Source organism: Brassica oleracea, chromosome C8 (assembly GCF_000695525.1).
Source record: "Brassica oleracea var. oleracea cultivar TO1000 chromosome C8, BOL, whole genome shotgun sequence".
In the NCBI taxonomy this organism is placed as follows: domain Eukaryota; kingdom Viridiplantae; phylum Streptophyta; class Magnoliopsida; order Brassicales; family Brassicaceae; genus Brassica; species Brassica oleracea.
Genome location: NC_027755.1, coordinates 40384531 through 40407155, shown reverse-complemented (window position 1 = coordinate 40407155; position 22625 = coordinate 40384531). Strand labels below are relative to the sequence as shown.

Below are 22625 nucleotides of genomic sequence, written 5' to 3'. Positions count from 1 at the left end.
TATGATTTGAAAGTTGTAATATGCTTATATGCAGCAACATTCGGTTATTTCGGTTTTCTTTTTAAAAATCGTTATAATCAAATCATACCAAAAACTAAAACCTAATACTAAAAATTTAACTAAACGAAATTACTTGAACTTATCCGAATTTTTAATAAAATTGAATCAAAATATAATTGAAACAAAAAATTAGGTAGGATTTTCAAAATTCAAACTAACCAAATATCAAACCGAACCGAACAAAACTTTATTAAATTTAAAAAAAATTATGTTAAACCTAATTAACCGAAAACCAAACTACTCAAACCCACATGCTATGTATATTCTATGTTCAAAAAGTGCGGGCACCTAGCTAATTAATCGGCTGTCTAGGCGCTCGACCGAAGGGCATCGTAGTGAATAAGCCCAAATCGGATTACTTAGCCGGACCTCATTTACTCGGCCACGTGGACCGATTAATCGTATATTCATCCAAAAAGACACTGATTAAGTGAGTGGACTAAATTGCCAAATAGGAAAGTTATACGGCGGTTATAGCTAATTACCCAATTTGTACGGCTTAAGAAAAGAAAATCTCTCTCTGCTAAACCTCTAAGTCGGCTAGAGGCTTCTTTCTATATTAAAAACCTAACTCTAAAATCTCGACGACTCCGTTCAACACTAACAGAGCTCTCAGAGTCTCGGAACGAACCCAAATCGCAGAGCAATCCTCCTTCCTCCTCTCACTCTCTCTACTCTCGTTTCGCCTCTCGCTCGCATCTCCCTCTATCTCACCTGGTTCGTCTTCTCAATCCTTATCTTTGCTTTGCGCTATCTTCTCTAGAAACTTCTCGTTGATTCTAGCTTAGTGTTTTGCTCTAGTCCAAGTTCCCCCAAATATCGAGTTGAATCTAACCTAGGTTTTTGCTCTAGATCAATTGATTATACTACGGAAGGATCCTTCGTTTCTCTTTACTGTTATTGTGCTGCTTATCGATTGTGCAATGTCGTTGACAGATTCAAAGATGGATGATAGCTTGTACGATGAGTTCGGCAACTACATCGGCCCCGAGATCGAGTCCGATCAAGAGAGCGATAACGATATAGAAGACGAGGAGTTTCAGGAGAACCATCGTGAAGAAGACGGATCCGACGGAGAACAACATCCTCCCCCTGGAGGATCCAACGGCTGGATCACAACGATCAACGACGTGGAGATGGACAACCAGATCGTCCTCCCGGAGGACAAAAAGTACTACCCCACCGCGGAGGAAGTCTACGGCGAGGACGTCGAGACCTTAGTCATGGACGAGGACGAGCAGCCTCTCGAGATGCCGATCATCAAGCCCGTCAGAGACGTGAGGTTCGAGGTCGGGGTGAAGGACTCCACGACCTACGTGTCGACGCAGTTTCTCGTCGGGCTGATGGCGAATCCCGCGCTTGTGAGGAACGTTGCTCTCGTGGGGCATCTGCAGCACGGGAAGACTGTGTTTATGGATATGTTGGTTGAGCAGACGCACCGTATGACGACGTTTAATGCTAAGAACGAGAAGCATATGAAGTATACGGATACGAGGGTTGATGAGCAGGAGAGGAATATTTCGATCAAGGCGGTGCCGATGTCGCTTGTGCTCGAGGACAGCAGGTCTAAATCGTATCTGTGCAATGTCGTGGATACCCCGGGGCATGTGAATTTCTCTGATGAGATGACTGCTTCTCTGAGGCTTTCTGATGGTGCTGTTCTGATTGTTGACGCTGCTGAAGGAGTGATGGTAAGTGTTTGCTTGTTTTGGAAGTCTAAAGTTTGTTACTTGTACTAACGATATTCGTCTTTATTTTTTAGGTAAACACAGAGAGGGCTATACGACATGCAATCCAGGACCATCTCCCTATTGTTGTTGTGATCAATAAGGTACATTTTTATGCTTTCTTCAATGTGTAGATTGAGATACATTGTGAGATTTATTTTGGACCTTTGTAATATGTCATATTTGTTTCCCTAACAGGTTGACAGGCTCATAACCGAGCTCAAACTACCTCCAAGGGATGCTTATTACAAGCTGAGGCATACAATTGAAGTCATCAACAACCACATATCTGCTGCCTCGACGACTGCTGGAAACTTACCCCTTATAGACCCTGCAGCTGGAAATGTTTGCTTTGCCAGTGGTTCTGCCGGATGGTCCTTCACTCTGCAGTCTTTTGCTAAACTGTATTCGAAGCTTCACGGGGTGGAAATGGACGTGGATAAGTTTGCATCTCGACTTTGGGGAGATGTGTATTATCACCCTGATACTAGGGCGTTCAAGAGAAGTCCTCCAGTAGGTGGTGGAGAAAGAGCGTTTGTTCAGTTTATTCTGGAGCCGCTATACAAGATATACAGCCAAGTGATTGGTGAGCATAAGAAGAGTGTAGAGACCACCCTTGCAGAGCTGGGAGTGACCCTGAGTAATGGTGCGTATAAGCTGAACGTCAGACCTCTCCTTAGGTTAGCATGTAGCTCAGTCTTTGGTTCGTCATCAGGTTTCACTGATATGTTGGTGAAGCACATTCCTTCTCCCAAGGAGGCTGCGGCGAGGAAAGTGGACCACGCATACACTGGACCCAAAGATTCTACCATTTACGAATCAATGGTTGAATGTGATCCTTCTGGACCCCTCATGGTTAATGTGACAAAGCTCTACCCCAAATCAGATACTAGCGTGTTTGATGTGTTTGGAAGAGTTTACAGCGGTACACTTCAAACAGGGCAAAGCGTACGTGTACTAGGAGAAGGGTATTCACCTGAGGATGAGGAGGACATGACTGTAAAAGAAGTGACCAAGCTATGGATATATCAAGCTAGATATAGAGTGTCTGTAAGCAGTGCTCCTCCCGGTTCGTGGGTGCTAATCGAAGGCGTTGATGCGTCCATCATGAAGACTGCAACGCTGTGCAATGAAAGCTATGAGGAAGATGTCTACATATTCCGCGCTCTCCAGTTTAATACCCTTCCAGTTGTCAAGACTGCTACTGAGCCTTTGAATCCTAGCGAGCTGCCTAAAATGGTGGAAGGGCTTAGGAAGATTAGCAAAAGCTATCCCCTTGCTATTACCAAAGTTGAGGAGTCTGGTGAACATACTATTCTCGGCACTGGGGAGTTGTACCTTGATTCTATCATGAAGGACCTCAGGGAGCTTTATTCAGAGGTCGAAGTAAAGGTATCTAATTGTTGTTTTAATTTTGATCTTTGACTGTGATCTGTTCTGCAAGAACTTACTGGTTTTGTCTGATCATTAAGGTCTTTTAACTTTCTTAAATTTGCAGGTCGCAGATCCGGTTGTCTCCTTCTGTGAGACAGTGGTTGAATCTTCGTCGATGAAGTGTTTTGCTGAGACACCGAACAAAAAGAACAAAATAACTATGGTAAGAGATCTTCCTTTTTCTCTATTACTCGTTATATATAGGACTGAGATGTTTGGTATAGTGCTCAAGCACATTCACTTTTGTGGCTAATTTAATATCTTCTTCATGCCACAGATCGCAGAGCCATTGGATAGAGGACTTGCAGAGGACATTGAGAATGGTGTTGTAAGCATTGACTGGAACAGAAAACAACTCGGTGACTTCTTCAAGACGAAGTATGACTGGGACCTGCTTGCAGCGCGTTCCATTTGGGCTTTTGGCCCTGACAAACAGGTGAAATTTTGAGCGTTCTCTTTGTCTTTATGGTCGCTTTGTGATATCGCTCTCTAGCAAGCATAACGTGTTTGGCTATGTTATATTCTGACTGTTGATTTCTTACTGATCAGGGCCCAAATATTTTACTGGATGACACGCTCCCAACTGAGGTTGACAAGAACTTGATGATGGCAGTGAAAGACTCCATTGTTCAAGGGTAAATCTTCTTTCTTCTGCTACTCCTCCCTTTACCTCCATTTTGTTTGCCGTGGCTGAATATTTTCGTTTTCTATGTTCGTGCAGGTTCCAGTGGGGAGCGAGAGAAGGACCACTGTGTGATGAGCCAATCAGGAATGTCAAGTTTAAGATTGTTGATGCCTGGATAGCACCAGAGCCGTTGCATCGAGGATCTGGTCAGATGATTCCAACAGCACGTCGCGTTGCTTACTCATCCTTTCTTATGGCAACTCCAAGGCTCATGGAGCCTGTCTACTACGTGGAGGTACGATCTCTCTTTCTAGACTCTCTACTTTTTTCTCTTTACATTCTTCCTCTTTGTAACAATAAACTTATCGTTGTGTGTCAGATACAAACACCCATCGACTGTGTCACTGCCATCTACACGGTTCTGTCACGAAGACGTGGTCACGTGACTTCCGACGTTCCTCAGCCGGGCACCCCCGCTTACATCGTGAAGGTTAGTTTGTTTTTAATGTGTTAACAAGTTTTCCACCATATAATATAACAGAGTGATTCATTGATCGGTTATCTGGTTGTTGTTAATGATTCAGGCTTTCCTACCAGTGATAGAGTCATTCGGGTTTGAGACGGATCTCAGATACCACACACAGGGACAAGCCTTCTGCGTGTCTGTCTTTGATCACTGGGCCATAGTACCAGGAGACCCTCTGGACAAATCCATCCTGTTGCGCCCACTTGAGCCTGCACCCATTCAGCATCTTGCTCGCGAGTTCATGGTGAAGACTCGCCGTAGGAAGGTATTACTCCGGCTCACTCAAAGTATATATATGCTTAAAGCACTTCTCAATCTCTCACGATAATCTTATATTGTGTTGGGTTTTGTAGGGAATGAGTGAGGACGTGAGCGGGAACAAGTTCTTTGACGAAGCCATGATGGTGGAACTAGCGCAGCAAACAGGTGATCTGCATCTTCAGATGATGTGATCGTCTCTTATCAAAACTCGGGATCTTATATGCAGAACCACTAGTATCTTCGACTCTCTTTTATGTGTATGGAAGTAAAAAACTAGAAAATGTGGCCACTTGGTCGTTTAGAATCAATTTTCCTTTGTAATATCATGATGTTGTTACGAGTATCTTAATTTGGGGGCTATTAGTCGGTGTATTTTAATGGAAAACCTGTGATATTTGAATCCATCAAAATATGTATTGAAATCAACGAAAATTCATTCCAATACATTATGAAATTAAATCTATTAGTAAATCCGTACGATTGAATAACATTTGATTTGAATTGAAATTTATGAATCATTAAACGAATAACACATGATTTCAATACATATTTTAAAATCATAGAACCAATAACAATATATTTAGTTTGGATTTTCAAATCGTGCAAGTGACACTTCAGTATTAAACTTGCTGATTTGAAATAGTTGAGGATTTAAATGGTATTTTTCCCTGCTAAACTCATAGAAACTTTTCTTAATACTTTGAAAAATCAGGCTTAAAGAAAAAATAAAAATAAATTTCTATTAGTTTGTAAAGTTGGCTCTTTTTCCTTGTACTAAATAATTATAATCACTTTGGTGATTAAACTTTAAAGTATACTTTTTCCAAAAATAATATCAAAAAATTCAATTTTCTTTTACTTGAGTGTTGTTCTTCTAAACTGATTTTTTTGCCCAATTGATTCTGTTTCCGGCCCAACCCTAAAAAGCTCCGGGTCGGGTTGAAAGAAAAAGCCAAATCAAACACGGGTTGCTGTTCTTCACCTCTCTCTCTCTCTCTCTCTCTCTCTCCCTGCGGCGCCTTCCTTCTCTCTCCCAAGCTTCCTTCGATTCACCTCTTAAAACACCAATATTGCTTCCTCTCATTTCGTTTCTCACCTCATCCCTTCTCCTTCTCTTTCTCCCCAAGGTTTGTGTCGATCTCGAATCACATAGAGATTTCAATCGACCTAATTGTCTCGCCTCTCATCAAAAACCCAACCCCAATTTCTCCGAGATTTTATCCACTCGGGCATCTACTCAATCTGTGGCGTAGAAACCCCAATTCTCTTCCGTCTTAAAATTAGGGTTTCTCACGGTGGAGGATTTTTTTTCCGATCTAATTTGAGATTTAAACGAGGGGAGTGAAGGAAGAAAGGGGCATCAATCGATCGAGAACAACTAAAGTCGTGACATTTGGGGTTTTCGAAGTACATGTATGGCTTCGGAGCCTGTTAACGGAGATGGAGCTAGAGAGAAGCAGAGTATTAGAGTCTATACGAGGAAAGGTAAAGGTCAGAGGAAACATTCACCCTACTTTGCATTTGAAGGTGGTGGCGGCGGCGATAAACCAGAAAACAATCATGTGAGTCCACCTGAAACCCTAGCTCGAGAGTCTCTGGATCCTCTCCATGAGGCACGTGCCAGTGCACCTGAAGCACGTGCCATTTTAGACGCTACTGATAAGAACGTTACTCAACCTGACTCGGGGCAGGATGATGTCAATACAGTGGTTGTTGATGAGAACTCTATCAAGGAACCTCCTAAAAGCCTTCCCCTGGCTATCGAAGCGCCTTCGGAAGCCCTTGTTGTTGTTGACAAGAATCTCATTGAAGTGTCTTCTGAGGATGAGGAATACGTCCACGTGGTGGACGAAGATCACCTTATTAAAGAAGCTAACCTTGTGGAAAGAGATGCCACTGATGCTACCACTGAAAGCATGCCAATGGAGGAGGATGTAGATGGACGGATAAGGATACACGTTGCCTCCAAGTCTAAGCAGCAGAAAGAGGAGATCAGGAAGAGGCTTGAAGATCAGCTTAGCGTGGTCAGAGGTCTTGTTAAGAAGATTGAGGACAAAGAGGGGGAGATTGGTGCGTATCACGACTCCCCCCTCACTAACGGGGGAGGAAGGATTCTCTCAGGGTTCGCGTCAGCTGGACTTCCTCGTGAGGTCATCAGAGTGCCAAGGCCTTTGAACCAACTCAGTATATCAGTGTTGGAGAATACTCAAGGAGTCAATGATCATATGGAGAAAGAGAAGAGAACACCAAAGGCCAATCAGTTTTACAGAACTTCAGAGTTCTTGCTCGGTGACAAGCTGCCACCCGCGGAGAGTAACAAGAAATCAAAATCGAGTTCAAAGAAGTACGGTGGGGAGGCTGGGCATGGTTTTGGTGCAGGGTCCAAAGTTTTCAAGAACTGCAGCGCTCTACTAGAGAGGTTGATGAAGCATAAGCATGGTTGGGTGTTCAATGCTCCTGTAGATGTGAAGGGTCTTGGTTTGCATGATTACTTCACCATTATCGAACACCCTATGGATTTGGGAACCGTCAAGTCTACGTTAACGAATAATATGTACAAGTCACCGAGAGACTTTGCCGAGGATGTTAGACTTGCTTTCCACAATGCCATGACTTACAACCCACCAGGACAAGATGTCCATATCATGGCGCAGGTGCTGTTACAGATGTTTGAGGAGAGGTGGGCTGTTATAGAGTCGGATTATAATCGTGAAATGAGGTTCGTCACTGCTTATGAGATGAATCTTCCAGCTTCTACGATGAGGTCTAGACTGGGTCCAACGATGCCTCCACCGCCTATCAATGTGAGGAATAGTACAATGGATTGGAGTAGTCGCCCTGCGGACTTGCAGCACCCAAAACCAAATACAACAACGCCTGGCAGAACACCGACCAGTGCAAGGACCCCTGCTCTGAAGAAGCCAAAGGCAAACGAGCCGAATAAAAGAGATATGACGTATGAAGAGAAGCAGAAGCTTAGTGGCCACTTGCAGAATTTGCCTCCAGACAAATTAGATGCGATTGTGCAAATCGTTAACAGGAGAAACACTGCTGTGAATCTAAGGGATGAAGAAATTGAAGTTGATATTGATAGTGTTGATCCGGAGACTTTGTGGGAGTTGGACAGATTTGTAATCAACTACAAGAAGGGATTGAGCAAGAAAAAGAGAAAAGCTGAGCTGGCTATGCAAGCTAGAGCAGAAGCCGAGAGGAATGGCCAACAACAGATGGTACTTGTTCTTCTCCTGAGGATCCATTCCTTTTTCCTTTCTTTAATCTGTATGTTCATCTTTATATTTATATGTCTTTTATTACAGGCTCCAGCACCAGTGGCACGTGAGTTTTCTAGGGAAGGTGGCAACACAGGTAATTTTACAGGCCATTTTGTTAATTCCAGTAGCCTCTGTTTGGTTTGAACTACGTAGGGGTTATAATTGCTGTTTCTGCTTTGTCTTATCAGCTAAAAAGACACTCCCTACGTCATTACCTTCTCAAGTGGAGAAGCAGAACAATGAGCCAAGCAGATCAAGTAGTTCAAGCAGCTCTTCCAGTGGGTCCAGCAGCTCTTCTAGTGGTACGTTTTTTTATTTGAGTTATCTAACTAATGTATTGCCTTGGTGCTGCTGTTGTGATTTTGGTGACTAAACGCCCTCTGTGTTTGGTCTGCAGATTCGGACAGCGATAGCTCTTCGTCATCTGGATCAGATCAGACCTAGAGACTACTGTTCAAGAGGGTTTGATGTTGACAAATATGTAAGGTCATCCAAAGATTCATCTATTATCCATTGTTAATCTGTTAAGAAGCTTTTGTTGACTGTTTGCTAAATAGCACATGTGGCATCTTACTTGTCTCTGTTTGGCATGGTTGTAATACATTTGTATGTGATTGGTCTTGTTCAGTTCATAAGTCCTGGCTCCTAATAGATTGATTATGCCTTACACGGTTTCTGATTATATAACCAGAATTATTATGCTTTGTGGGTGAAACAGGGCGTTTGAAAAGATGGAAGATTAGAGTTAGAAGAGAGCATTTGGGAGGTTAAAGATGAGGTGACGTACAGGCTTGAGGCAGAAATATTACAACGTGGTTTTGTGCAAGGAAAGATTGTATTATATTCACGACTGTTAGATTATAAAGAAGTATATTCTTTCTTTTTTTTTGTTAGAATTGGTAGTTAGTTTGATTATGTGGCTGGTCTACTTTTAGATATAACCGTAGGAGGGTTGGTTTGGTCTGTTTCGGCACTTTTGTATATCTCTGCCTCTCTCTCTCTATCGTTCTCTGGTCTTTAGCTGTTTAGTTGGTTTGACTCTTTAATATTTCTTAGGGCTTTTGAATCAGCAAAAAGCATCACAAGAGATTCTTGATGACTTGTGTATTGTGAGCTTGTTATCAATCAGATTTGTTTTTGGCCACTTATCACCTTCCATCTCTTTGCTATGCCTTAATATTTTTCACAAACCTTTTCTTTGTTATTGCATCTTGAAAGAAAAAAAAACTCTTCCCCAAGTGTAGACTGGCTTTTGATTTTGCACGCAATAAGTAACAGCTTCTCTTGCGTTAGGAGTTTTGCGTGTGTTAAACCTAACCGGATATATATTCAATAGGTTTGCGTTTAACCGGAAACTCGGTTCATCGACTAAGTTCGTTAAATGAATTTTAATCCTATGAAATACAACTTATATACGCACCAATTAATAAGCAGCACACACCTCTTTTAGTTTCTATTCGGCCGTTATTTATGGCTCTAACACCATTAAACCTCAATTACACAATTGACAATCTCATAAAATACACCACGAATTGCATTGAAAATAAGAAAGAAAACTCAACAATTCTTAATAATTAATAAGCTAGGATTAGTTCGTGTGGGAGATGATGTTTAAACCCCATTAATCACTGCATAACATTGTTGCCTTTGATCTTGCTTTAAATTTCCCCAGCCACCTTGCAGATTCCTTGATGTATTTCCACCGTTTATAATCTCCCGATTTACACCAACACCATTGTTATTCACAACACTAAACCCACCAAAACCACTCGAGTTTACCGCTAATCCGTTCTTGTTGTTATTGCTATTGTTGAATACACGTTGTTGATTATTACTATCATTCCAAGTAACGAGAGGTTGGTTATGAACTAAGCTTTTGTACAGCTTGAGCTCTTCACTTAGCCTCCTGTACTCTCCATAAGAGCCAAGGACCGGATCTTTCTGTCTCCATAGAGCTTCCCATGTCAATGATTCAGACAGCTTGGTACGGTCCTCTTCACGTACGGTCCGTACCATTTTTTGTACGTTACTAACACCAAACACTTTGTGAACGGCCTGAAATTCCTTGCTCTTCCGAGCCGGAAAATAAGGAGATAAGATGCATTCGTTGTTGCATTTCTTTCTTTGGTGTTTGCATGAAGCACAAGCTTGATGTGGCGGTGAGTTATGGGAGATGTTGCTGTTGTTAGAGTTCCTTTGCATCATGTCATCTCCCTGGTTACAAATATGGCATTTAAAACAATATAAATGATATTTCTCTGCAAACTAGTATCTATATGGTTTAGAAAATGTCCACGTTATAGATTTACAAAAATGTTTGTTCTTTTTTGTTTGTAAATCAAAAATAGTGACACAATATAACAACAAATAGCACAAACAGAATTTACATGTGATAGTTTAGAGAAACATTAGATTCACATTTTTTTATTTTAGGGTCCTACATATGTTTTTAAAACTATATTATATTTTTTATCATGTTTTTAAAATTATATTATATTCTTTATCGTTTCGGAAATAAAGTTATTTCATTTCTTTCTCTAGATAATTAATTCTTTTTTTTTTGCTAAACTGTAAATATCATATAAATGAAAAAAAAATTTCACAAAGTAAAATCTTAAGTTTGAACCATCTTTGACAAAATAAAAAATAAAAAACAAGACGGGTCACCACTTAAACCTACGAGAACAATCCTATCTCAACCACAAAGACATAAGAGAAATGATTTTTTTTTTGCTGCTGTGTCTTCTGGCTGATAATTAATTCTTTTCAAAAGGATAATAGTCAAATTTGTTAAAAATAATTGTGCTGACAACATAAATTTACATTGTTAAACAACAAAATGCCTAAAGATACATCTCAAAGTATGTTATATTTATCGATTTGGAATAATAACAATAAATTGTGAGTAAATTATGAAAATAAACATGATGTTGTATATATGCAACATGAGTTCCTTGGATGCGAAGAGATCTTATAAGTCTCAAACATCGTAAGAGAAACAAAGGAGTCCATAATGAATGACTTAGTTTAACGAAATCTAATAGTCTAACCACAAACACAACTTACAAGGTGCGAGTTCATACATACGAATATGTAATATGGTCTTTTTTAATTTTAACCATTCTTAAATATATTAAGAGAGAAAATGTATTAAATATCTAAAGTATAACAAATGATTTGTATTAGAGCTCTATATATTATGAAAATCACTTCTACGTCTGCATATATATATATACATGCATGATGCATATATATATATATACATGCATGATGCATTGATGTATCTAGTAGCTACGTATGCATATGTATCTATATATATATGTGCTTGGATGGATCTAGTAGATTATCATTGAAGCCTGGTAAATAAGATATAGCCACGCCATAACCGTATATAGTCATAATTTACAAGAGAAAACATCTCTCTCAGAAGAATAAGAGTAGTGAACATAACTTCAAGAAGGGTCATACAAACCTCTTGCCTTTCCTTCATTTGTGGGTAAATAGCAACAGAAGATATGTGTTTATATCGATGACAAAGGGATATTAATGGTGCACAAAGAGTCTATATATTAATGTACACGAAAAGATTGTTTGGTTCGATGAAAGAAAATGGTGTTTGGATGAAAGGTCGATTATGATATTTTAGGTTGCTCATGACAAATGGAGAATAACAATTTAACAAACCGATTTTAAAGTAATTTTTTATTAATAATTATTACATTCCGGAAACTATAGTTCCAATAAATTGTTACTATCCCCTATATATTATTTGAGAAGCATTGCAACATTTTTTTGTAGCCACGTGTCATCACTAGAATGATTCTTAGAATCATTAGAGAAATAGGTTGGTCCATCTAAATATATAATAAGCTTTTTATCAAACCACAATAAATACAATATTAATGTGCTTCATTATTTCCTTAAATAAGATTACAGAATTGCCTAATGTGGCTAAAGTATATATGACAATTAATGATTTTGAATAATAAAGATTTGATAAAAATAAGTGTGTATTATAATTATATTTGTTTAATTTTAAGCTATTAAAATAATTATACAATCATAGTAACCATATAATAAAAATTTTAAAAATTATTTATATATTATATTTTGAATTTTTTAAAAACGAGTATAAATTACTAAAACTGTTAAAAATTTCACATTCAAATTTTGTGATCTACGATTTAAAACTTTTGTTATGACATGATACAAATAATTAAAAAATATATAAGTTGAAAGTCTCATTTAATAAGTATCAAAAATAAAAGATAATATCTTAATTTTGAAATTTACTTTGAACATTTTTTTGATAAAAAATTTGAAAAAATATTGACAACTTAATTTTTTAAAATATTATAAATTACTTAACCATTAATACCACAATAAAAAATTTGTTATCACTAATTTAGACTTTTTGCTATAACAGATACAAATGATAAAAACAAAAATGAGCAAAAAACATCATCCAATAAATATTAATATTAAAATATACCATATGTATGTTACTATCATTTAAATTTAATTATACATCATATCAAATAGAAAAAATATTTTTTCGATTTATAAAATTTATTTATATGTCCGCACTAATTTAATTATATAAGTAGTAGATAATGACTTTTTAATTATTCAATATATATTTATTATTTCATAATATGTTATAAACATATAATATATAAAATAATTTATATATATAATGTTCATTCCGCGCACTTAACCTAGTTTTCAGTATTTCTGAATGAAAATGTGTGGACAGTTAAGTTACAAAAAATAATTTGTGGACAGTCAATATAAGAATGTGTTTAAAACTAATAACAGTTTGGTTAGACAATTAGTTGAATATATATATAGCAAGGCGTAACATGGAAAAAAACTCTTAATACTGCACATTTTGTTCCTGCTCTTAGTATAATGAGAATCTCACCATGTTCTTATGCATTATGGACGAGAGTTTGTGAAGATCCCTTGTTATGTATGATTAATAAATATGCAGTTTGAATTATGTATTTTTGTTAGTATGAGTTTCTCCATGTTTACCACGTGAATTAGATATTATCACCTACAGAACGAACAAGGATAGTAGCACCCGTCTCTGTCAAGATTCTGCGTGCTACTCCGTATATAACAGCATAAGCATAACATAGATATATAGCATATCATATCCTCATTAAAGCAACGAATCAATGTCTTACATATTATTCTTTTGAAAGAAAAATGTAAAAAAAAAAATCAGATGGAGGATTCGCATCGCACTCGCTGTACATTAAGTTTTGTCTTTACTAAAGAATGAAAGGCTTTGCATAGACATCGAATGGCTCACAAGCAGTAAGTTGAGGCTCCTGTCAAAACACAGATTCACAGCACACATTATTACTACCAATTCGTATCATCAAGACAGAACAAAGCAAGTGAAACAAGGATTTGTACCTGTCTTAATCCACCCATACCACTTCCCCCTGTCAGAAGCATGGTCAGCACACTCGAAACAACTCCACCACCGCCACCACCAACACTAACACCACCGCCACTCCCTGTATTCCTTATAGTGGTACGCATCGAGTTCAGAATGTTTCCGTAGGTTGTACCTTGTGGGCTGCGTTCAATCGCTTGGATAAAACAGAAAGTCATAGCACCAGTAGACGTGATCTTCGACAACGCCTGTATATACACACACATGGTCTCAATCATGAGTCTGAGGAACACAGCTACAAATGCAAGATATATGACTTAGACTCATTCTACTTACTGATGTATCCGCCGAAGTCTGATCATCATCACACCCACTTATCGATATAGCTTCTCCACCAGCTGTTCCTTTCCACAAACCTGACCTTGGCCTATGATCTTCCCACACATACTGCCCAGATCTGTTTCAATATCAAACAAGTGTGTCCATCAACGGCAAAAAATATACTACCTCCGTTTCTTAAAGATGGATTTTATAGTGTTCTCACACATACTAAGAGATTTATAAATGCATAATTTTTGAAATTATCAATTTCTAATAACTTTTATAAATCTAATTAATTCTCTAGAAGTTTACAATTTCTATGTAGTAAACATAAAAATAAATTTTTGTGAAGGTAAACACTAACCTGTTCATTCTACATAAGAACGGTAAATCAAGAACGGTGCCACTATGGCAAGCATCGATAATCGAATGAAGCTTGACACCATGCGGAAGAGGACGCACAATAGTAGCATTAATCTCATCATCAACAATCATCCCCTGAGTTTCGAAGTCCAGAGGGCAGAGCGTCTCATCATATCCATCAACTTCATCACCGTTGTAGTTTCTTTGACGAGAACCATGACCAGAGTAGTGAAACACAAGCGAGTCGCCAGCTGTACATCCCTGTACTAGCCAATACAATGCCATCCTCAAGTTTTGCTTGTTAGGGATACGGTACGGGTCAGTTTCTTCCTCTGCATCAAACAGTTAAACATCATGAAGAATAAAAAATAATATAATTAAAATGTGTTTTAACTTTAGACCCGGTTTAGACCGGTTTAGCAAATTTCGTATTAGTTTAATCAGTTTCAAGCCCAATCACGGCCATCTCTTTACCGGTGAGCATGAGAATGGAATCTGGAGCGAATTTGAACTTATTGATGAGAAGGTGACGCATGCACTTGGCGTCGTTGATGCATCCCTTAAGCTCGTGGCGAGAGAAACGGTACGAGATACCGCAGATCACAGCTCTCTTCCTGCCGTGGGGGTGAGGAAGCTGACCGAGAGGCGCGGGGACGTGCGAAGGCGGAGGAGCGACGGCGGAGGAGTGCGATTGAGGAGGAGGAGGAGGAGGGGCGGAGCGAGGATCGGCGATGTGAGTTATAGCTTGGCAGAGAGCGCAGCGTATGGATCGAGCGCCGGATGGGAGCTGGAGAGGCGTACGGCATCCGGAGCAATTGACGAGCATCGGAGGAGGGTACATGATTAGCGGGTGGTGATACTCTCTCCGGTGAAGAATCTGATGAGGAGGAGAACGCGTGAGGAAGACGAAGAGGAAGACGAGTCAATTATTAGAGGAGACGCACCTTAATGGAAGAAGAAGAAAGCTAGATTAGGTTCTGACTAGTCACCAAACACCAACTTGCTTCCTAATGGGCTTTATTAAGCCCATTTAATAGTATTAAGCCCAATGTAAGCTTTCGAAATTTGAATTTGACACTAGTCTCTTTATATTTCGTTCAGCGCTCAAGCAAGAGAGACGGAGTCACGAAGAAGATGAAGGGAGGAGGAGAGAAGAAGATGACTCTAGAAGAGTACGTTGATTACTTCAGCTCTGGAAAGTCCATCTACTTCACTTGCTCATACCTCAATCAGGTAATTTGATTCGGATCTGATTCTCCTCCTCCTCCATTTCTAAACCTTCGAATCTCATCTCTGTAGATCCTTCATCTGCACGGTTTCCGAAAGCTTCACCACTCGACTAAGGTAACCACCGATCGATCATCTCTTAAACTCGTAGAAATTTGAGAAAACAGCTTTGAGATTTTGGTTTGATCGAAGTTTTGAAGCTTCAATCATCCGATTCCGTTAATTTGATTGTTTCTGTTAAATACTGGTTTACTCGGTTAAATACTGGTTTACACTTAAACCAACTATACAATTGATATTTTCTTCTCGTGCATCATCGATCGAATGATTGTAACAGAAAACTGTTGGTGAAGCCGTTGACGCAGTGGAGCTGCTAGATCTCTCTCGCTCGATTCTGAATCAAACCACACTCTCCTCATCGTCAGCTTCCCTGACTCTCGATCAAGTGATAACCGATATCGAAGCTCTCAAATGGCAGGAATGCTGTATCACCTCTCTCCAGATCGTCAGTTCGGATGATAGGACTCGAGCAGTGGACAATACGAAAGAGTGATCGAACAAGAGAAAGAAGCAAGGAAACGAAAAGAAGAAGAGGAAGAGGAATGTTAAGAGCATCAGATCTGTGAATGAAGCAGCAGCTGAAACCTCATGCTCGTACTAAATCACTCTCTGATAATTTCCAATTAAGCTTTTACTATTCCCTAATCTCATGCTCCTTGTAGCTTGTGATTGGTGTGAATTTTATATCAATTGGGTAATTACGTTTACGTAGATAAATAACTATGCCATTATACTTCGAGAAAAAGACTATGCGTTATACGATAAATGTTATAACAATGCGTATGAGCTCTGAGTGACACATCAATTAATTACCATCTGGACGCAATTTTAAATTTTTACCACTATATGAAAAAAAAAATTAAAAGAAAATTGTGTGTTACTTGTGTTGCATATTGAAACTGATAATTATATTAATCCCTTTAAACTTAAAAGATAATTAAGTAACCAGATGAGCTTAAGTTACATTACATAAACACACAAAATTAAAGTAACATTGAAGTAATGAACTTAATTATGATTACATACTTACGCTCGTACCATATAAGTAGTAAGCAAAAAAAAAACCACTTCACATAATAGAACAAGCAGCATTAGGATTCTCATCGCTGAACTTAGAACCAGCTTGGTGGCTGAAGATAGAGGCATGAACAGGGTGGTGCTGGTAAGACGAATAGTCGTTGCTGTCGTAACCATGCTTGTAATAATTGTAAGAAGAGCCCGGGACCGGTGCATGGTGATTGATTGGGCCGTTGCAGCCGTGAGGGTTGTAGAAGTAACCACCGTTTGTGCTATTGCTTCCTCCACCGAGGAGAGAGCTGTGGTCAGGGTTAAAGGGAAGCTGCCATAGCTCAGCTCTCCTCCCGGTTTTTCTAACTTTCTTCAGAACCTTCTTCTGATCAGCGTAGCCAGTTACCGTCACTTTCTGCTGCACCATGTCGATTTCTACCTCATCCACTCCTGTTTTCATTCAACTGAGTCAACATCTCTAACTATTTTTAACACCCTTAGTTTTTAAAAATTAAAGTAAATGCAACTCCAACACAAGCACAATAAATTTTTTGATATAGTCTCTGATTTACAGGAAATATATAAAAGCAATTCTCTATTGATCAAAGAGTTTTTACCTCTCATCTTTTGAAGGGCAGATTTAACTCTGCTCTCGCACCCCACACAGTCCATGTGAACTCTCATTTCAATAGTCTGAAGATAGATATTAGATTGTTAAATTCATATACAAGAAAAAACATGTATGAATCAGAAAACATTTAGAAAATGCAAGAAACAAAAATTCAAAACCAAAAGAATTCTTACCGTCATCTTGCACTTTATGTTGGTGATTTTAGAATGTAAGTAGTCAGATGCAAAATTTGTAGTTTGCGTTGAATAGTTTGATGAATGAATGGCATTGGCATATGCACTGTATATATAGTGTTCCTTGCTCTTCAAGCTTACGCACCTATTTTCTTAATATAAATTTATAAGTTTTTTGGTAAAATAAAATTATAAGTTTTTTTATATTCCAAATCATTTAATAACTTGGGGACCAACGTAAGATAATAAGGTATTATTTTGCACCGACCTTTTATTTGTAAAGCGTGTAGTACCAGCTGGGAAGAGGTTGCTTCATATGGGGCATCCACAACGGCCGCTTATTGTAGTTTCATTATATGTATATAATTTTCCGGCGTTTGCATGTATTTCGAATTTATATATATAATATATTATAAGAAAACAAGATATATTTTCGATAATCAAATCATTTGTATGGGGGTATTGATTGTTGAGTGATCTTTATCGGAAAATAGTTTAGACTACAATCTTAAGAAAAATGTATATGATGGCTGACCTTTATTGGCTGTAAATGTGAGGGATGGGAGAAGAGAGTTGACTTTTGGAATAGTTCATGCATGTAAACTTGGGAGCAAAGCATGGACGATTGACTTAGTGCTCAGCAAGCGACACTGGCGGATCTTGTCCATACTAGCCGACCAATAATGTTCATAATCAATTTTTTACTGCTTAACCAATCTAAAGTTATCTGTTAAACCGGTTTGGAGGGTTCAAGAGTTCCGCTGAATTCGCGAAGGAATGTGGCTTTAAAAATTAAATATTTTGTGACAACAAAAATTATTAAGTGGAATTTAAGAGTATTTATCTAGTTATTAATACTAAAGACAACAGTTAATGACAAGAAACATGTCAGAATCTAAGAAGTCGTTGCCTTGCTGCTGAAGAAATCCAGTGTCCATTAACCAAATCAAGATGCCTTCTGAGACGTTCAAGTGGGTACTCGCACACATCATTGGTCGTGGGACGGAGAACATATCGCCTTTTTGTCCGATGATCTCTCCGAACCACCACGCGTCTAAGTCGAAAGCATCAACCTTATCATGACGTCTAAACGTCGACGGCTGAAATAATTTGGGTGGCATCGAACGGATTTCGTCGGCGGAGATGATTTCGATCAACGGCATAGGGTCTTCACCTTCCGTCACAAGGTTCTTGTACTTAACCTTGTAGAAGGAGCCACGGGGAAGCTTGGACAACACCTTGGCCTCGAAGTAAGACCCGAAGAAACCATCTTGTTTGCTGCATACTTCAACTTTATCTCCTTTCACGAACCCCTCGTCCATTGTTAATCTTTGATTTATTATAAAGAGGTTTGTTTCTTTTTAGTTTTGGACTGCTTGTTCTTTTCTTTTCTGTTCTCTGTTTTTATTTCCAATTTCGTAATTAAATGGAAATTTATATGATTATCCAATGAGGAGGCGTATTACTCTATTAATAATCTGTCCATGAGAGTGACTCTATATTCACTGGTTATTTTATATTTTATAATTAAAGCATAATTGATTTTTTTGGCAAATATTACTAAAGCATCCTTTCTCAAAAATATGACTAAAGCATATCTAATGAAATTCTCAAAAATATAAATCCCAGTGTAAATATTTATATTATTTAGTTATGTTATCTCTCAAAAACATAATAAATTTACATTAACGTATTTTATTCGAGTAATAGAATGTCCATTATTATAGATTTAACATATTTATTAGGAAATAAGCAAACGTTTGTTGAAACCGCTCAAACGCAGTTAAAATTACAAAAAAAAAAAACAAACGGAAACGCTGAACGATTTATAAAACGCGTATAATATTTACACAGATGAATCGCAATAACTATCCTAAAACCCTTTATTTTACTCAAAACCCTAATTTCGCTATTCAACCAGTCTTATTCGCACCGCCGCCGCCTCTCCCTACACTCACCGGAGAATGAGTTCCCCCGCTCCCCCTCCACCGTTATACCACTCGAAAATCGACGCAAAGAACGTCAACAGAGCCCTAAAGTCTCTACTAAAATGGCGGGACTCCAAATCAAACCCCCAGAACTCATCAGAGCCCCTCGATAACAACAACAACAACAGCGACGGCGGCTTCGTCTACCTAGTCGTAACCCTAAAGAAGCCTCCCCAGATCGATCGCACCAATCCGCTAACGATCCCTCTCCCCCACCCTCTCATCGACTTAACCGAATCCCCTCCGGAGCTCTGCCTAATCATCGACGACAAGCACAAGAACAAAATCACAAAGGAGACGGCTCTGAAGAAGATCGAGGCCGATAACGTCCCGATCACGACGGTGATCAAGGTCTCGAAGCTGAAGGCGGAGCTAAAGAAGCTGGAGGCGGAGGAAGGGAGGCGGCACGAGCTCTTCTTCGCGGAGAGGAGGCTGATGCCGATTTTGCCGAAGTTGTTGGGGAAGGAGTTTGTTAAGAGGAAGAAGAGTCCGATTGAGATTAACTTGAGGAGCGGGAACTGGAAGGAGCAGGTTGAGAGAGTTTGTGAATCGGCGTTGGTCTACGTGGGAACGGGGACGTGTAGCGTTGTGAAGGTGGCGAAGTTGTCTATGGGGAGGAAGGAGATTGCGGAGAATGTTGTGGCGGTTATGGAGGGGATCGCTGGTTCGATTCCTGGGAAGTGGAGGAATGTTAAGTTGTTTCATTTGAAGTTGCTTGAGAGCTTGGCTTTGCCTGTTTATGAATCAGTTTGAGATGTGGAGAGTTTTGGAACTTAACAGTAAGGTGATGATTTGATTTGTCACAAGTTTTTGGTTAATTTTAGTGGAATTTCCTCTTTATATGATGATGCTGCAGTTAGTGTTTAGAGAATGCATTTACCGAACAAAGCTGTCTAGAACCATTACAATGCAACATATGATCGGAACTAGGCCTGCGGGTCAGGGTAGTTCGCGTCGGGCATTTTAGAATTCGGATAGTTCGGTTTGACCAAATCTTGCCAAATTAAACTCCCAAAAAAATCGGAGCATTATTTAGGTGGTTTTATTTTTTTTACTGAAACTAACCGAAATTCTTGGTCACGATTTTGATTAAAAATCTGTTAAATTCGAGTAAGTTCGGTTATTCCGGTACAAAATTTTGGTTGATGTGGTTAGTTCGGTTTGAAATTTAGTTAACAAATTTTTTTTTTTAAAACAAACTAACCGGTTACCGAACATATTATCTGACATGATGCTGCAGTGTTTAGATTATGCCTAGAATGAACAAAAAAGAACCATTACAATGTAGCATATGATTTGAATGCAGAAAAACACTTCCTTTCAAGTAGGCGTAACAAATCACATAGAATGGCTTTAGAGATTACATTTTTGTTACGTATATGAAAGAATCAGGCTTTCCTTCTTTATTTGAACGACTTTGTATCCACAGTGAATGTTAATTTGTCCAGTCAAAACCCAGTGATGGGTACCGGCCAGTTCACTAGAGCTGCGTTTCATCTCATGCTCATACGCTAAAAACTTGTTAAAAACTCAATTTCGGCACTTTCTTACCAAAAAGTTACTGAGTTGAAACCACTCTAACTTCCAGACTCGTGTATAATCTGTATGTTTGTCATTAGAGCTTCGAAATCAGAGATCTGAGAGCTTGAGAGTTCGTGTATTGAATCAAAGATAAAACCTCTGTAACAAACTAAAGTGAATGAGCATGTAACAAAACAGAAAAAGGGTTTGTACTTTGCAACATAAGTATTATGAAAAGTGACTTTGTAAATTATAATTCTTTTGTGAACAAAGCAGTGTGATGAAATAGCAATCATTAACACTTCATAAATGGTGAAAGCAAAAAAAAAATTCTTTACAGAATAAATCTAATGGTTGCAATGTGTTAAAAAGGTTATTGCTGTTCTTTGAGGAACTCCAGACAAGAACCTGATAAAATACAATATTCTCATTGTTAATACCAGCGCATACGAGACTTCAGATGAGCACATGATTACTACTTCAACAAATCTATAGAGAAAAACAAAACCAGGTTATGTAATGGAACCATAAACAGTTGTTTTGCTCTTGAAATTGAAACTTTACTTGGGTGAAGATTTGCATTCGTCTTAGTTTATTACAAGTTTATAAGTGGTGGGAAGACAAGATAATGATAATGTACATTCAATTTTTAAAAGCCCTTACGGGGGCCGTAAGTTCTTTTTTTTTTTTTATTGCTAGAGCCACCCTAACCAAGACCAAACCAAATCTACAATCACACTCTTAGTTAGAGCAACAACCCATTCTCTTAAGAACCGATCCGTCTTCTTTAACGTTAATCGTCTCTCCTTTCTTTGGTAAACCAGACGAAGACCCTCCTTCTCCTTCTCTGTTGGTTCCATCAACGCTTCTTTTGCTCACTATCTTATGAATCTGAGCCAACACTTCGGTGAAGGCGTTTTCAACGTTGGTCGCATCCAACGCCGACGTCTCCATGAAATAGAGAGACTCTCTCTCAGCAAAGGCTTTAGCTTCCTCTGTTTTAATCGCCACCAAGTGACGCAGATCGCACTTGTTCCCTATAAGCATCACAACTATGTTCGGGTCCGTGTGTCCTCGCAGCTCCCTTAGCCATCTCGCTGCGTTCTCAAACGTCGAGTGTCTCGTCACGTCGTAGACGAGTAACGCACCTACCGCTCCTCTGTAGTAAGCACTTGTGATCGCTCGGTATCTACCAAAAAACCCATAAAAAAATTCAAACATATATATTTTTTATTTTTTTTTTTTAAATTCAAACATATTAACAAAGAGACACAACCACAAGAGATGTAATAACTTTTCATAAAGAAACCAACTTTATGATTGAAATCAACTACTAATCAGCGTTGACACGTCATCATACCTCTCTTGACCAGCAGTATCCCAGATCTGAGCTTTGACGACTTTGCTATCGACTCTGAGTGTCTTTGTAGCGAACTCAACGCCGATGGTAGACTTTGATTCGAGGTTGAACTCGTTCTTCGTGAATCTAGAGAGGAGATTCGATTTGCCGACGCCGGAGTCGCCGATCAAGACGAGCTTGAAGAGGTAATCGTACTCTTCATCGACTTTGTAGCTACTAGCCATGAGATGGGAGAGATCAGAGATGAATCAGAGGATCGAATGAATTTTTTCTTTTAGTTGGCTTTACTGTTTGTTTGTTTTGTTTCTGATGATAATGATTCAGATAATGACGATGAAAAGCTTTTGTCGGGGCTCAGAATCGCTTATGCTTCCTTTTTTAATTTTTAATAAGATTATTTCTTTGGTGTTATAAAAAAAAATAAGATTATTTCTTTGATGATTAAGAAATTACTACTGCTTTCTAATTTGTTTACTTATGGTTGACTTTTTAATGTCCCACTATTTATTGTTTAATTTCCCCTAATTATCATTTTATTTCTGAACCTATAAGTTTTTTCATCGGTTGTATTAGAAATTTTATCAGATATTCTAGATACACAATTTATCAGAAATTTTAGAGACAAATTTATCAATAGTAGGTAGAATTGTAATTTTTA

At 38.6% G+C, this 22625-nt stretch overlaps 8 protein-coding genes and 1 pseudogene across 9 annotated transcripts; 4 read left to right on the top strand and 5 right to left on the bottom strand.

The window, feature by feature from the left end:
* The first annotated feature begins 639 nt into the window (after window positions 1–639).
* LOC106311954 (116 kDa U5 small nuclear ribonucleoprotein component-like) lies at window positions 640–5013 on the top strand. Its single transcript, XM_013749306.1, has 11 exons — window positions 640–777; window positions 997–1751; window positions 1823–1891; window positions 1986–3179; window positions 3286–3384; window positions 3499–3657; window positions 3771–3856; window positions 3943–4141; window positions 4226–4336; window positions 4431–4637; window positions 4726–5013. Exons 2-11 carry the CDS (start codon window positions 1005–1007, stop codon window positions 4822–4824), a joined length of 2970 nt encoding a protein of 989 aa, XP_013604760.1. The 5' UTR covers window positions 640–777; window positions 997–1004; the 3' UTR covers window positions 4825–5013.
* Window positions 5014–5604: 591 nt separating this feature from the next.
* On the top strand, window positions 5605–9053 carry LOC106312154 (transcription factor GTE4-like). Of its 2 annotated transcripts, none has more exons than XM_013749556.1 (5): window positions 5605–7863; window positions 7951–7999; window positions 8094–8207; window positions 8303–8386; window positions 8624–9053. In XM_013749556.1, exons 1-4 carry the CDS (start codon window positions 6049–6051, stop codon window positions 8347–8349), a joined length of 2025 nt encoding a protein of 674 aa, XP_013605010.1. In that variant the 5' UTR covers window positions 5605–6048; the 3' UTR covers window positions 8350–8386; window positions 8624–9053. The 2 variants fall into 2 exon arrangements, with proteins under 2 accessions (XP_013605010.1, XP_013605011.1); XM_013749557.1 differs by having other exon boundaries at window positions 8303–8391.
* Window positions 9054–9462: 409 nt separating this feature from the next.
* LOC106311065 (LOB domain-containing protein 2-like) lies at window positions 9463–11428 on the bottom strand. Its single transcript, XM_013748292.1, has 2 exons — window positions 11378–11428; window positions 9463–10119 (listed from the first exon to the last, which is right to left on the bottom strand). The coding sequence occupies exons 1-2, from the start codon at window positions 11393–11395 to the stop codon at window positions 9517–9519; spliced, it is 621 nt and encodes a 206-aa protein (XP_013603746.1). The 5' UTR covers window positions 11396–11428; the 3' UTR covers window positions 9463–9516.
* Window positions 11429–13035: 1607 nt separating this feature from the next.
* On the bottom strand, window positions 13036–14943 carry LOC106312578 (metacaspase-1). The gene is made up of 5 exons (XM_013750146.1): window positions 14474–14943; window positions 14001–14331; window positions 13652–13772; window positions 13333–13563; window positions 13036–13244 (listed from the first exon to the last, which is right to left on the bottom strand). Exons 1-5 carry the CDS (start codon window positions 14838–14840, stop codon window positions 13185–13187), a joined length of 1110 nt encoding a protein of 369 aa, XP_013605600.1. The 5' UTR covers window positions 14841–14943; the 3' UTR covers window positions 13036–13184.
* Window positions 14944–15131: 188 nt separating this feature from the next.
* On the top strand, window positions 15132–15830 carry LOC106312581. The gene is made up of 3 exons (XM_013750149.1): window positions 15132–15232; window positions 15299–15343; window positions 15564–15830. Exons 1-3 carry the CDS (start codon window positions 15134–15136, stop codon window positions 15777–15779), a joined length of 360 nt encoding a protein of 119 aa, XP_013605603.1. The 5' UTR covers window positions 15132–15133; the 3' UTR covers window positions 15780–15830.
* A 525-nt stretch (window positions 15831–16355) lies between these two features.
* On the bottom strand, window positions 16356–17160 carry LOC106312580. Its single transcript, XM_013750148.1, has 3 exons — window positions 17099–17160; window positions 16912–16987; window positions 16356–16744 (listed from the first exon to the last, which is right to left on the bottom strand). The coding sequence occupies exons 1-3, from the start codon at window positions 17102–17104 to the stop codon at window positions 16356–16358; spliced, it is 471 nt and encodes a 156-aa protein (XP_013605602.1). The 5' UTR covers window positions 17105–17160.
* An 826-nt stretch (window positions 17161–17986) lies between these two features.
* LOC106309396 lies at window positions 17987–18420 on the bottom strand (annotated as a pseudogene).
* A 585-nt stretch (window positions 18421–19005) lies between these two features.
* Window positions 19006–19858, top strand: LOC106312579 (ribosomal L1 domain-containing protein 1). Its single transcript, XM_013750147.1, has one exon. The coding sequence runs from the start codon at window positions 19063–19065 to the stop codon at window positions 19837–19839; it is 777 nt and encodes a 258-aa protein (XP_013605601.1). The 5' UTR covers window positions 19006–19062; the 3' UTR covers window positions 19840–19858.
* A 1308-nt stretch (window positions 19859–21166) lies between these two features.
* LOC106307804 (ras-related protein RABA1a) lies at window positions 21167–22314 on the bottom strand. The gene is made up of 2 exons (XM_013744866.1): window positions 21968–22314; window positions 21167–21796 (listed from the first exon to the last, which is right to left on the bottom strand). The coding sequence occupies exons 1-2, from the start codon at window positions 22189–22191 to the stop codon at window positions 21349–21351; spliced, it is 672 nt and encodes a 223-aa protein (XP_013600320.1). The 5' UTR covers window positions 22192–22314; the 3' UTR covers window positions 21167–21348.
* Between the last annotated feature and the right edge of the window lie 311 nt (window positions 22315–22625).